This window comes from Pseudopipra pipra, chromosome 4 (genome assembly GCF_036250125.1).
Source record: "Pseudopipra pipra isolate bDixPip1 chromosome 4, bDixPip1.hap1, whole genome shotgun sequence".
Classification (NCBI taxonomy): domain Eukaryota; kingdom Metazoa; phylum Chordata; class Aves; order Passeriformes; family Pipridae; genus Pseudopipra; species Pseudopipra pipra.
Genome location: NC_087552.1, coordinates 42,456,831 through 42,472,262, shown reverse-complemented (window position 1 = coordinate 42,472,262; position 15,432 = coordinate 42,456,831). Strand labels below are relative to the sequence as shown.

At 37.4% G+C, this 15,432-nt stretch overlaps 1 protein-coding gene across 2 annotated transcripts in view; it reads right to left on the bottom strand.

Annotated features, from left to right (window-relative positions):
• Positions 1-15,432, bottom strand: part of WWC2 (WW and C2 domain containing 2) — a 101,401-nt gene that overhangs the window by 56,561 nt on the left and 29,408 nt on the right. For both annotated transcript variants that reach the window (XM_064652602.1, XM_064652603.1), the window contains one exon: positions 8,688-8,797. In XM_064652602.1, the coding sequence (XP_064508672.1) occupies positions 8,688-8,797 (110 nt within the window). Of the gene's footprint in view, positions 1-8,687; positions 8,798-15,432 lie in introns of those variants that run through there.

The following is a 15,432-nucleotide window of genomic DNA, read 5'->3' as shown; positions in this document are numbered from 1 at the left end:
TATATATATGTGTATATATATATATACACACTTCTCAATCATCTCCATTTTAATCAGTAGGTTTACCCCTCAGAGCAAAAAAAACGCCCAAGACAGAACTATGGACAATATTTCTGGTACTGTAGCGCTGCATTTTGAAAAGTATGTTCATTTGAGCACATGGACCTTCCAGGAGCCAACAATTTCTTTTTAAAAGCAGGGTTCTTTCAAAACCAAATATTTATACTTCTCAGAGTAAAGCCTCAGAAAGATAAGGATTTTTTTCCTTGGACAAGAATGTTTCAAGCACCTGCTGTTAAGGTCAAACTTGTACGCGCAAAAATATTATTGGGATAGTTAACATGCAAGTCATTGAGGGAGCGGCTTGCTGAACATTCAGAAATGAGTTGTGAAGCCCTTCATGCTTAAACCAAAGTGAGATTTAAATCACAAAGAACATCCAAACTTTTTCCTACCCTTATTATTCAACAGCTGATGTAAAATAAACTAGGGAGATCTCATTCCTTTTATAAGGCAGATAAATGTTTCCACTGGTGACTGCAACAGGATGCCTTATAACCTTGTCTGCGGCACATACGAATCACACAGCAGATTGCTAGCTACATGGATGGGAAGATGTTATTTCTGCACATCAGGTGAGGAGTAAGCACTGGTAATGAACAGTAGATAGAGCTGTAGAGTTGCATCTGTTCTAGAAAATGTAAACTGGACTTCAATCATTAGCAGTGGAGAATGACAAACCATCCCCTTTGGCAGGGCCTCTCCAAAACTTTCTACAGAAACACAGGTATGAACTAAAGGAATCTACCTCAAATGGATCTTTAAACAACTAAGAGTTGTACATCAGGCCCTATGAAGACAACCACTTCAATTAGAAAAAAAATTGTATAAAACAACTTCCTCTGTCCAACCACAATGCAAAAATAATGATCCATAGTAACAGAATGAGAAGGTGCTGGTGAGTGCAATATTCAGGTTACACATTCCTAATTTGCACTGGTTTATGTAACTGTTTGGCAAAGCCATTTGCAAAGCAAAATTACTCAATTCTATTAAGAGATCTTAGTTTAAAACCAATTAATTTAACTTGAAACAAATTACTGCAAGTGCATAGTTAATAAATTTATGAAAAAATAATAAACAAGCAATTTATTTCCTCCTATTTTTAAAGAACTGAATGACTACCCAGATTAGGGGGGAAATTCTGTGGTCTCGCCCAGCGGAACTGCACAAACGGCAGGATGGCAACGCTCCACCCAAGAACGTTATTGTGCAGTGAAATGATCATAGCCCTGTAACACAGAAGAGGAAGCTGTGCTGGCTTTAATCATACTGCTATTCATGAAATGCACTCTTCTTGGGTCACTGCCAGATAGGTTTCATGCACTTAAACTCAGCAAAAAAGCTGGCCCAAACAATAATTCAAAATCAAAATGCCAGGACTGACTTTCTGCCTTGAAAGTTTTGTTTATTCTTTTGGCTGGAATGTGCTTCAAGGGCAGCAATGTTATGCATGCTCTGTGTAATTATACACAGGATATATATTATACATGGAATACAGGCGATAGTAAGGCATGTCAATGTTTTTAAATGAGATATTTTCATACGTTATGTTCCTGTCTACTATCAAGCAGCTCTGCCAAAATTTTACAGTCTACTTGAACAGAAGGAAACTATTATCTTATCAGCAGTAGATCTTATTTCCATAAAATACGAAATTAAAATCCCACTAGAAAATCCCACAGGAAAGGGAATGGCTCCTTGGCACCCTACTGTGAGACATGAGAGAACTGAACATTTTACTACAGGATTAACAATATGTGGAAGCAATAGTTTCCAACATCTCCCCTTGCCAAAAAAAAAAAAAATAATAGCACTGGCTGGGTCTAGAACAACCCATACGTAAATAATGTTCAGTTAGACACACTGCATTTAGGCAACACAGTTAGAGAACAAGTAGTCTCAAGCAATCCAATGTGGAAAAACAAAAGCCATATATGCTAAATTGCTACTTGAGGAGGACAAATATACAGCAAGAGGAGACAAAAAACATTACATACTTTTCACTCTGAAGAGAGAACTCTCATTCATTTAAACACATGCCCATATTATTCCAGTTTGTAAATGTTGCAGAATCATCATCTCCAAAGAGAGGCTATTCCAAGGGAAACTAACTGACCTGGCAAGAAACGAAGACCAGAGACCTAAGATCTCTAGAAAGGAGAGCAGAGGGGAGTTGCACACCACATCTGGAGCTGTGCAATAGCTCTCCTTTTTGGCAGTGATGGTTTCCACCATATCACCTCAAACCCACACTCCCCAACATTACACATTCACAAGTTCTCTTTTACACAGTCTCTGGTGCTAACTCAATCCAGTGCAAAACCTGTTTTATGTACTAAACCCACCCAAACACTAACTGGCTCCAGAAGATAACATAAAAGCAGATGCATCATGTTCTGGCAGGTTAAGTGAGTTGTGATATGCTACCAAAGGTCCAATGAGCCAGTATAAAGGAAGAACTACACAGCTAGGACAATAATCTTTTTTTTTGGCAGCAGTAAGCCTACTTACAGATCCACTGGATTCTTAAATATGGATCTACTCATCAGTACCATGCACCTTCTTCCTCATATACTAGAAAATTTCACTTACAGGAAAATTTCCAAACCTGGAAACCAGAGGCAGCAAAACTGCACTGGCTAAGTCCTGAAAAGAGGGTAGTTCTAACTGATGCAGAACTACTGCATGTCACAGCTGAGCTAGATACCCTGCATCAGGATAGCAATTTCTCTGCCTGAAAGAGTAACTGATGAAAAGATAACTCCATGACACCTGATTATTATGCAAGATAACATCTCTGGTTATCTTGCATAATAATTGCAGGACTACTCCTTCCAACCAAACAGAACTCCACCTTCAAGAGAATAAGACAGGCCTCAAAAGCGTAAACCCAACAACTGACTACATTCAGGATCCCTTCTCACTGGAGCCTCTCCTGAACCCAGTGGTTGAAGAAAGTACACAAGTTAAATCCATACTGGTTTTTCAACAGCACCCAATACCTCTGCTGTACATTCTACTCCACAGAGGTGGTTTGAGAAGGAGGAGAAACCTGGAAATCAGCTTACTGCATGCTGAGAGCAAGCCCCTGGAAAAGGGCTGCAGGCCAGCCAAACTAGGGCCAGGTGCAGCAAAGGAGAATCAGGATTTCAATGGTATCTTGCACAAAAATGTCTGCAGATGGCACAAAAAACCCAAAACCAATCCTTCCACATATCATATCAGAGGAAAAACGGTGTCTGATACTAACTATCACAGGATAATATGACTTAGCTTAGTGGTGAGTGGTGAAAGCAGTTTTATCAACAACATTACATAATCACTATGGATATGTTTATTCTACAAGTATATCCCACATTATTTGACAAACAAACTGGCTTTCAAATCTCCAGTACTTTTGCATGCAAACCAAAACTACATTTAGGGAAAAAAAGTGCAAATATTACTACATTGTACTTCAAATGGCATAACAAATATTGCAGGCAATTGAGATGCAAGTCTTAATGTTTAGCAAAGGAGCAAATGCACTAGCAGTAGTTTCAGGGAGAATAACCAAGTGTTACTAGACTGCCTAAAGGAATGTACTTTATTGTTTACAATGCTTTCTGAATGCTTTTTTTTCTTATTCCTTTTCCCCCTCTGCTTTTAAAAATACTTACAAAAGTAAAGAGAGACATGGATGAAAATTAGGTTATTAGAGTATGTTCAAAATGGACGTCTCTACAGTTTGTTTCCTGCATCAAACTTTCATCCCAAAAACAGGAATCCTCTCTTCCAGATACCTTCTTCACTTCTCCATAAAATAATTCTGTGTCTGAATTTGAGTAAAGAGAGAAAATGAGAACTTTTTCCAGCTATACTCTGTAAGTATGAGCAGATTTGCAAGAAAGATTTATTCAAAGACTTTTACGATCAGATTCCTCGAGATATCAGGTAACGTATGCTTATATATTTCAGAGTAAAATGCTGTAGAAACTCTGAGCATCTTTTTCTACATTATCAAGAAAGTAGGTAATATTCTACTGCTAAGGTTAGCAGAACTAAGACATTAGAAAAAGATGCAAGTATGATCTTTACATAAATGCCAGCAGGTAAAATCATCTTTAATTCAGAGCCTTCATTGCTTGAGCCCCCCTTCTGTAGCCAGCATGCACCAGATTACTCTAATCCCTTCTTATAGCCAGGACACAGAGAAGACACTTACCTACAAATAAGATTCAAGATAAGATATACTGCACTTGAGTTTCCACCATGTGTGTTTGCTGACAGTAAAGAGTCTTCATAATTGTTTGCATGTCACCTTCTGCTCAGAAGATGGTGGTAGGTTGTGGGAACAAACAGTGCACAATTACGATCATGATACATGACTCCCTCAAGCTACTGGTAATTGCAGACTCATGGTGGGATTTTCAGATTTCTTCCTTTTCTGAAAATACAGTCTGGCATACTTTCATAGATGCGGATGTATTAGAGTCCCAGGCTGGAGCAGAGAAAAGTCAGTCTATCCACAAAAGTCCCTGTGTTAGATAGACCACTTGCACAGGCATAAACTAGCATGAAAACCTTTAAGATTACAACAAGAAATAGAATACCTGTAGTTAAAATATTGTGCTGTAAGTATCAAACAGTGTAGGTAAACAGTTAGGCTCTGAAATTTTAAGAAGGACACCAAGTGAGCAAAGAGGAACCTTTGATGAATTCTATTCTTGAGCTAAGCAGATACAAACCCCTTCACCTTTTTTTTTTAGCATCTCTGACTCAATTTTATTTTTCTCTGTGGATGAACAGTGATGGAAAGCTGTTTCTGGAAAGGTACATTCATGCTTCCAAAGGGGACAATTAAAACTAAGTAGGGAGGAGCCGCAGAAACAGAGAAGGTAGTTGTCCAACTCTGTTTTGAAAAAAAGTGCTGTGGAGGAAGGCAGGGAGAAAAAACATCATATTGAATACAAAGTACAGAATGGCAAAAAGAAAGCAGTGTGATGGTCTGAAACTGTACTAGGCTGAGAAGAGCTATTCCTTCCTATCATCATCTTTCAAATACCATCACTCAGTTTCTTTCTGCTACTTTTGCCACTAAACATTACTAACAGGAGAGTACCTGTTTTATAGGTTAACTAGATCAATGTAATGCAGAAAACAACCACTTGCCTTGTTATTCCTGAGACTGAAGATAGGAACTGAAAGTAAAGAGGGTAAGTTATTTAGGAACACATAGAGTGCTGAAGGCAAAGCAGAATCCAGTCCAGGATTATCTTAGACTATTCATGTCAAGCCAAAAGTAGAAGTTTCCCTTTCTTGCTCCTATTACCTCCACAGCTCTTCATCTAAACACACACCATGTAATGATCCAGATCACAAAACCTGAGCAGCTGGGGGAAGGAAGAAGAGGTGGACAACAACTCGCACCTCAGGAAGCAGAGCGCATCCCCATTGTCCATGTTTACTACATATCCTCACACTGACACAATGTGGGGACAGGAACCAGAGCAAGCAATGACTGCTACTTCAGCTGCCACCATCACCAGAGAAGTGCACCTGGAAATCACAGCTTCAGAGTCAAAACTGCTTCCTGAAAAGTCTGCACAGAGCATGGAACAAATAAATGAAAGTTCAAGGATGTAATTTCAAAGAACATGTAACCAATGCTACTACGAAAAGTAGCTGTCCTCCATTTCTTCCACTTGACTGTTCTTTCATATCCCCGGGTCACCTTCCCCTTCTTGCTTGCATAAATAGAGGTGTGGAAAGGAGAACAAACAGCAACTTTTATTTTCCCATACCAGATTAGTTTCAACTCGAATTGGCTCCCTGATCTGATTCACTGTCTGGCCATGCAAATGTTCATGCCAGTATAAGCAAAAACATTGCAGGGACAGAACAAAAGGCCAGAGGTAGCAATAGAGCAGGACCAATTCTTTCAAAGATTATACCAACTTAAAGGTTTTGCAAATCCAAGCTCTAAGAGCACAGATGTTTGCATCTCAGACACTTAATGTTTGATGTTGAAAACCCTGCAGAAGAATTGGAAAAAAATTGAAAGTGATCACTTTGCCTGCAGATATACAAAATAAAGTGGAGTAATAGTTATGTGTTAGCATTGCTTTGAGTTCCTAACCATGTTGTTTAGTAAAATTAGTAAATGTCAGCAAATTAGCTGAAGTAGATGAACACAGAGGAGAACATATATACAATTATAAGAGCAAACAGCATAAGTTCTAAAATGTAATAAGGATCCTGCACAAAAGGAACTCCTCGGGCCCTGGCCACCAAATAGTATCCCTTCAGTCATCCTCTAACAAAGGGCACTACTGAACCACAGGGTAAGCATTTAAGTTCTTACAGCATTAGCTATCCACATCATATGCATGTTCTGCTTTGCCAGATGGCCTGTAATCTGGTCTCCCTTGAAGCTGAAAGCATCACATTAAAACTCCTAATTGGGGTAATATATTCATAAAGTAGTGACCTCAGTCAATGTTTCTCAAAGTGGGTTATATCATCCAAAAGGATCATGCAAAAGCTCTAAGGCAATCATTACGAGCTAAAAAAAAATCCCCAAACTGCATTTGGGGGAAAAAAATTAAAATATATAAAAGTATAGAAAATGTGAGATGATAATAAAATTAAATTATACTTAAACATATTGACACCAAAAGAATCTGAGGAATCGTTCTACAATTCCAGACTGCTCACAGACAATTCAACCCTCTCCAGAAGAGAAGTAGGCACAAAAACTGTTTTCTAGAAAGGCTTTGCCCCCCTAATTCCAAGTGACCTCCATACTAGAGATTTCAATGACATCAAAACAACACATGCACCCCTAGTCAGATGAAGTAGAAGGTATAATCTCCACATTTGGCACATCAGACAAATGACCTACTTGTAAGATTCTTAGGCAGTTTTTACCTCCCAACAACTCAGACATACTCTCACCAAAACACTGTGCAAAATACAGTGTACAAAACTAAAATATACCACTGTACAAGATAAGAAGTTTAATTGAAATTGCTACAAAGAAATATATACGTTAATGTAAGAAGAACCAAATCACTACTGAACAAGGGATGGAAACTACTGTAAGTATACCAACATCCAAAGCACACCACTTCGATATCCATCTTGTGCATTAACATGACATAGCAAAACCAAACTGATGACATTTGTCCCAGCCACAGAAGACGTGTATACAGATGGATATACACAACTCTCCTCTATTAAATGAAAGCATTAGTGTTTGCAGTACATTTACAATCTTCAAGAGAATTCTGAGACAATGTTGTCCAGGTCTCAACATCTTACATGTGTGTGAAGCAGAATTTCAACCCATGAGTAGCTCATAATAATCAGGAATTCACCTTCAATGCATAGAAATTACATTAAGAGTGAAGAAAGTATTTAAACTCTTTCTTAAAAAAACCCAAACAACAAAGGTACAAGAGATTTTTTAGAACTGAATAAATATTTTGAGCACACATGAAATATAAAGAGCACAATTATCAGAGCAGTGATCTGAAAACACTTTCAAAACACCCAGAAATGAGAATTGCCTCTCAAAATTTTACAGCTTTATGTTTTATAGTTTTGGCCAAAGCAGAAGTTAGAGATGAGTTTAGGTCTGATACTAGCATTTAGATTCAGAAGCAAATCCTTTACTTTCTTCACCTTTTGAATTCAATCAAGAACGTCCCTATTTTTAAAAGTTCATGAAAATCTAATACCATATGCAAGATCAAAGGACTCTCATTGCTATTCCAATAAAGCAAGGCTTTAAGAGCACAAATGAGGTTACTGGGTGGGATTCAGTTCAAGACTAGTTGTCTATCTGTAGGTGCTCAGTAAGCACAGCTGATATCTAATATCACATTCTAGTTATCAGAGTAATAGTCCAACCCAACCAAAGGAAATTAAATCACCTCATCTCCAAAGCAGACACCCAGTCAGCTACAGCACACTTTTCATTACACTGACTGTACTGACAATAGAGCTATTGACTATAAAAGCAGCTTAGACACCACAGGGCCAATTCCCTTGCCCATATGTTTGAGATGCCACGTGTAGCAAGCCTTGTCTCCAGCTTTTGTTCCAGAAGGCCACTGGTCTCTTAATGTCCATGACACATCTACCGTGCAGTTGTCTCTGCTAACTTAAAGCATCTGAAATGGCTGTAGACACCTTACTATCTTTAAAGTAAGCATATAGCACTGCTAGGGCAGGTACCTAGATTCAGGTATTACTCGCAAGTAGAATCTCTGTTATTGTGCTGCTAAATACTATTTCTGAGAAAACAGAAAAAGGTATCAATTAATATGGAGTAATGCATACAGAGAAAATAGACATGCTTTCAGAATTATATTCATTTCAGTAACTCTAAATAGCATTGTATTCCAATTTTGCTATTTTTGTATGGTTTAGACATAATTACCATGCAATTAAAAAGATACGTAGAAACAGATGTAGCCATTTTGTACCAGTAGATTTTCTTGTAAGCCTTTTTTTTAAAGCCAAAAGTGTTACAGCAAAGGGTAAATTTTCCCCAGCATTTTGATGCTAATCAAGAATTCCGAGTCTAACCAAGATGAACCTGCTTTTATAATCAATATGGCAAACTGAAAAATACTTACGGTTTATGTGATCAATATAGTATACACCAATCTGAGGATCATACGCGGCTTCCCATCCCCACGGCAATTCATCCCCAACACAATCCGCAAACGACAAGGGCTTTGTTAACCTAAAACAAAGAAACAACTCAATGGCACAGCTTCCATATGTTTGTTTTTCGTATTAATTCCTATTATGATAGAAACTAAAGAAAGATTGCAGGGAGAAAGGAAAGCAAGTTGTTTTCTCCCTCTTAAAGTTTTGGCTCTTGACTGTTTTTCCCCTATTCCATCCTTCAGAATTTATTACCTCCAAGAACATATTACTGCAAACATTTTTCAGTCCAGGAACTCAAGTGAGAAATTCAATGCAATATCTTTCATATTTGACAGTTTAAAATCAAACAACAACCAATAGCTTGTAAAAAAAAAATAAAAATTATCTACATTCCTATTTGTCACCAGGAGAACTGGACCCTTCAACCTTGAGTCGACAAGATTTCAAGATCATTTTCTCTAACGACCACAGACAAGAAAGTCAGAAAAGTGAATGCAACCACCTAAGATGCAGCTAGCAGCACACATCAATCCATGCACTTGAATAAAACAAACAGCAGTGTGCACAGAGCAGACATTTTATAAGTAACATTTAATGGGCCTTAGATGTTCACATGGTGCTTTTTTAGGAAGACAGACTATTAAAGTTTTTCATTTTAATAATGGAGCACTTATTTCTTACATTAAGTAGATTGATAAAAATAATACATGGGCTCTTTTCCAACTGAGGCTGAGCAGAGCTTTACATGATCATCTTTTTCTCCTTTTTTTAAAAAAGAAATTAGTATTGAGTTTCCTGTTGATAAATCCACAGATAAATGCCATCTATGGTATACTGATATATTTAACAGGAAGAACAAGAGATTTAAGGTTTTATTGTCACCATAGTGACAATAAGATTAGTACATATCCAAAGTTTAAATAAAAGAATCCTCAGAGTAAGATTATCGAGAGCAGTTCGTGGGATACAAGCAGTACTCCTTTGCTCACTGCTGATTAGGTTCTATCACCTAAGACAGTTTTTTCATCTCACCACTAAAATTCTATATAAATAAAAAGCTAACAGTCTAATTCACACATGCTTTTCTGTGTTTTGGGATTTTTTCCTTTAATTACTTTCTGACCAAAATAAACTGGTTTATTGACACTTTTTGTGAGAAAAGAAAGAGAAAAGAATATTATATTTTACCTTCTACAAACTGAATTGGATTTTGTGTAGAAACCACCAGACAGACAGTACTTTACAAAACTACTGAATTCTTTATGCAGCTGGAAAAAAACAGAAATTTGAGCACAAGTTTGATTTAGAAATCATTGCCCCATTGTTACCTTTATTATCATCATCATCAAGGTATCTGATCTACCAAGTCTTTCAGTAAGACAGTATTCCTCCAAAATAAGGCTGAAGAAATCACAAAGAACCAAGCTCTTAGGATTCAAAACATTTCGAACAGTGATTTTGTTTCCAATTTATGGTTTTTAAATTGCAAGCATGAATCCACTTCCTGATATTTCTCCAGAGTTTACAACATAATCCTATGAAGGTTACTAATGCTTAATTTGAGGTTCTGAACAAATTTGCAGGTATGAGACAAATTGGCCTATTTATTGCCACTTACAAACTGCTGTGCAAAACCACTCAACACAATGAAAACTATTACAAAATACAGGTGAGATTACCAATGTGGAATTACATCTGGACATAAAAATATGGATTATAAGCAGCACAAGCAAGCTGTCAACTCCCCAGTGACTTCCAGGGAGAGAGCAAGTCTGTAGTAAGCCAAGCCTATCTATTCTAACCCCTAACACTACTAACATTAAAAATACATTTTTAAATCCAGACACTGGCATAGCTCTGAGTGAGGCTGCTCCAAGGAGCTCTCCAGAAACCCCAGCTCTGACCTGCCACCCTGCTCCTGACCCTCCTCCTTCCCTCAGGGCAGCAGAAGCTACGCAGCTCAGCAGGTTAACAGCTGCCTGGCACTGCCATATCAAACACAAATGATATGCCCAAATGCTGCCTACTAGTAATTACCAGCATCACTTCAAAGGTTACTGTTTTGTTGCAAATAGTAACAGCTAGAAAGAAAGAGATGGCTCTTAGGAAAGTAGGAAAAGCCTTTCAAAGCCAGGGTAAGCACAATCACAGTTTCAGACAGGCAGCATGCAGCAGACTGAAAACAGAGCATCCACCCAAGTCAGAGAGTTCCCAGGCCACTGCTGCTCAGAGGAAGCATCAATCATGTAAAAGCAACAGTTCTTTGGTGAATCTGGTTAGTCACGTGAACAAGATATGCCAACTACAAGAGCACATCTTGCTGTGAAGAAAGTCCTGTCTCAAATTTGATTACAACTGTAGATTTTCATGAAACATCTTAAACTGGATAAAAATAAAAGTTCAATGTCATCATTAGCTTTAATATTATAATATTAACTCAAAACTTAGCTCATGTAGTTAGTTCAAGTGGAAAAAATATTTTAAATATCATATAGCAACATAGAAATCATAACAAACTCACATAAACATGGCCAGATGATCTCTAATAAAATAATTTAGAACTCTGCATAAGCATTCAATGCTTTCACCAAAGATACACACCACAGCTAACAACACTCACAAGACATGATTTTTAGATCACCTCTACAGGAAGGATATAAGCCCAGTACTATCCTGGCTTTTCTTCTGTGCTCCACATCAGTTTTATTTTTAATCAAATACTGACTTCTTACTATAATAGCTTCCACTTCTTACTATACTAACATTCTGTATGTTAGACTGCAGTCGACTCTGATCGTGCAAATGTTCTGTCCAGGTGTTATCACTTCCCTGAAATCAGATACCGTGGGAATGAATAGCAGCCATTCTCTCATCCCAGACACTTCATACATTAAAGTGACTCTAAAAAACTGTGGAAAAGTACTTGAGTGACCGACTCTAGACTTTAAACAAAATGAGAAGAAGAGGGAGACAGAGGTCCAAAAATACAGGTAGTACTGGATAAATTGTTCTATGAATTCTGCTCTGCTGGATCATGCTTGCATATCACATCCTTAAGATCTGAACTATGTCAGAAGTGCTCCCAAGTAGATTTTTAAAACATGAGAAAGTTTGCACATAGTAAGATCACAATTACTTAAGAGTGTAACGTTCCCACAACTCTCTTTTTCGTTCCAGAGTCTTTTAATGGCACAAGATTTTTGAGTCCGATGTGTACTTCTACATTTGAACAAGAATCAGCACAAGGTGATACCTGATTGCTTAAGGCCCTCAGAATTGTCTCAATATAAATAGTTTTTACTTTCAAAATACTTATGGCAAATGGGTGAGATTAACATGATATGAAGCAAGAGAAAATTTGCAAGACAAAAGTTGAAAGCAGAGAGTTACGAGATGTAATTGGAAAGGAAATAATATCTAGGAACAAGGACTGAAGGAATCTTGTCTGTGTGAAGATCATTATCTGTGACATAATAACCTATGACAGACGGACTACCATTACATTCATTAACCGTGACCCAAGAAAAATGAGGTTTATTGCACCATAATAGAGGATTAAGTGCTGCATCTCTAGGGTGCTGATATTCTGAGGTAGTTCATAATACCGTTTCATTTGTAGCCATCAATTTACATGTTCTTAAAAGAATGCTGATACTCTAAAAAGTAGAACTTAAAAGTCCACATTTACTATCCAATGAAGTTCAATTAGTTAACAAAAGGCTTGGGGTTTTTTAATGCTTATCATTAAGCTCAAGTATGCTCATCCAGGGGCACTTTTCTTTTTAGCCTTAGCAAAAAAGAAGCAGGTGTGTGTTAGAAGTGGCTATTTTTAGGAAAACCAGGAAGCATTCTGTAATTCCATTATACAAACAATGTATAATTATGTTACTGCCAATCACTTCAGAGATGCCCTGGGAAACCTAGGAGACAAATACAGTTTATAAATCAAAAAGCTGTAATATCATATCAAATCCACTTTTTTCTTTAAAGTTTCCAAATACAGAGTTAGCTAAGCTCTTAAAATGCAGTTTCTATGATGATATATGTGTTATTGTTAACAGTTGTTACTGCACCTACAGCCATAACTTTAAGAATAAGTCTGTATATGCATCTAAGGTTAACAATGAATCACAGAATATTCTGAGTTGGAAGGGACCCACAAGGATCATCGATTCCAACCCTTAAGTGAATTGCCCATATGGGGATCGAACCTGCAACCATGGCATTGTTAGCACCATGCTCTAAAAAAAATGAGGCTGGTGATACTGTAAAATGGAACTGTAACTACAGACTGATGGGTTGTCAGTGCAGAAACACTGTTCCGTTTGGACAACTTTCTTGTTTGATGTAGACCACGTTTTGCGGTCCCTAGATCCCAAAAATACATAGAAGATAGACTTATTTCTAAGGTCAGGGTCCACAGAAAATAAGAAATTTACTATATATATTAGTAAAACTTACTATCATTCTGTGCAGATACAGACAGCCCATGGTATTTCCCATTTCTGTAATCTGAGAGTATGAATGTGCATGTTCTTAAAAATGTGTATGCATATGTATTTATGTATATACACAAACTATTTTGAACACACTGTTCAATGCAAGAGAAATGCTGCATTCTGCTGCATTCCTTCTCTGAGCACCTTTTTTCTCCAAAATCCATTGAGGATTAAATCGATTGCAACATTGAACTATAAGTTAAACCATATTATGATTAGCACTCCGTCAACAGAAAACTCCACACTTTAGTCTTCATCCTCTTCTAAACTCAGTTGATACCAGCATCACCTATCTCCTTACCCTACTACCAAGACCTGATTTTATCCATACTCTGAATTACTGTGTGAATTCAGCTACTGTGATTTGCTTACATAGAACAATGTGCATCAATTGCATCAATGATTTACTGTGACTTATAATACATGTGGTGGAGGGTGTGGGGAAGAGAGAAGGTTAAAGTAGGCAGATCTCAGAAAATGGTGGGGTGGGGAAGAGGGAGAAAGAGACACAGATACTAAAAAAATCCCACCCCACCCAAACCTGAGATGATTTTTCCTCAATTAGAAAGGAAGAAAATACAGGTTGGTAGAGGTACACAAATACCTGAGAAATACAAACAGGTTCATCTTAATCTCTTTCAAAATTACTTTCAAGAATACCTCCTTTGCTGTTTGACACTTCACCTACAGTCAACACTTGAAGTTTGGAATTCAATTATAACTAGGGTCAACGCACAACTCCTATAGCAACTTCAACATGCATTTCAAAACTTTCTTCAAATACCCAAAATGAATAGTGAAAGAGTCCCAACTGTCGCACCACCTTGCAGGTCAGAGTTAAAGAAAGGCATTGCTGCTCCCTATGGCTGAGGTCATTAACAGTATGAAAATTACACTGCATAGGGAATACAATTTTCTCTTCTACAGATTACAGTGGCTGAAGCTGTAACAAAATGCATTTGCTTTGTATTAATTATATTGCTATCACTTTCCTAACTTTAAAAAGTGGTAACTGCGCTGTTTACCTGTAGGAAGGGGCAGAATTTGCCCACAAAACACCCTTTTGCCATATTCTTGGTTTATTCAATTCTATAAACTAGCAAATCCCGCACAAAACCTCTCTCTCCAAAAAGCACTCATGAGTCTCTCAACAGGATTTCTTCTTCTAAACACCATGTTCTTAACACAGTAGTGCCTCCCATTCGGATATCAGGACAAGACATTATATACAAACTTTGAATTGCTCAGGTACATTCTCTTTTAGTAACGGTATTATTAAGATATACTGCCACTTTATTACAGGTATTATTTTGAAAGAGTAACGAAGTGGACATCAGTACCACATCAGAACAGATCAAAAAAGGAGTAGCGTGGTCACAGTGCCTGTATGAGAATAGAGGTGTAAAATAAACAAATATGGTAAGGTCGTGCACATTTACCTTGTTCCCAAGATGTGTGGAACCAAATGTTAACAAATGCCTATGCTTACAAGACAGCAAACATGCCTATTACCTTTTCTGTGCCAATACAGAATTACTAATAGCTCAAACTAAACTTCACCCCATTCTTTACTTATGAAAAATTCACAATACTATTAAATTATGCTTCTTAACAGCATTAAATGTAGGCCTATAGCCAGTAGCACACGCACTATTAATGTGTTTGTTTTGTATTACACACACATGCACACCACAGTAAAGGCTTACAGTCAAATGTTCCCAGCCACACTCCTACCTAGCGTGGGCACGTAGCAGTCGACAGTACTGCACCTCCACCTTTTTGCACCACAAGTGGATTCTCAAAATCTAATTGCAGGGACTAAAGTCACAGCGGAGTTATACACTTCTAGGAGACAAAGATTTATTAACTCCTGGATACATTTAATGAGTCTTCGCTTGTTTTCCAGATTTCAGATAATTTTGCTCCTGGTAATACAAAGATGGGTAAACCAGTCAAATCCATATAAAAGAATGTAAACTTGAAATATGTGGGCACTGATTCTAGTTTTCTAAAAAAACATACAGGTATACATTTTTAATAGCTTGCAACCTCTATCCTGTGATTCTTTTAAGCCCTTGAATACTTATGAAAGACAACAGGACCTAAAGAAATATATTTCTTGGTTTTACAAGGTTTCCTTGGTAAAGAAAAATGTACAAACGTGCAGATGGAGGATTATATTAAGAGACATACATAAGTTTGCTAACTT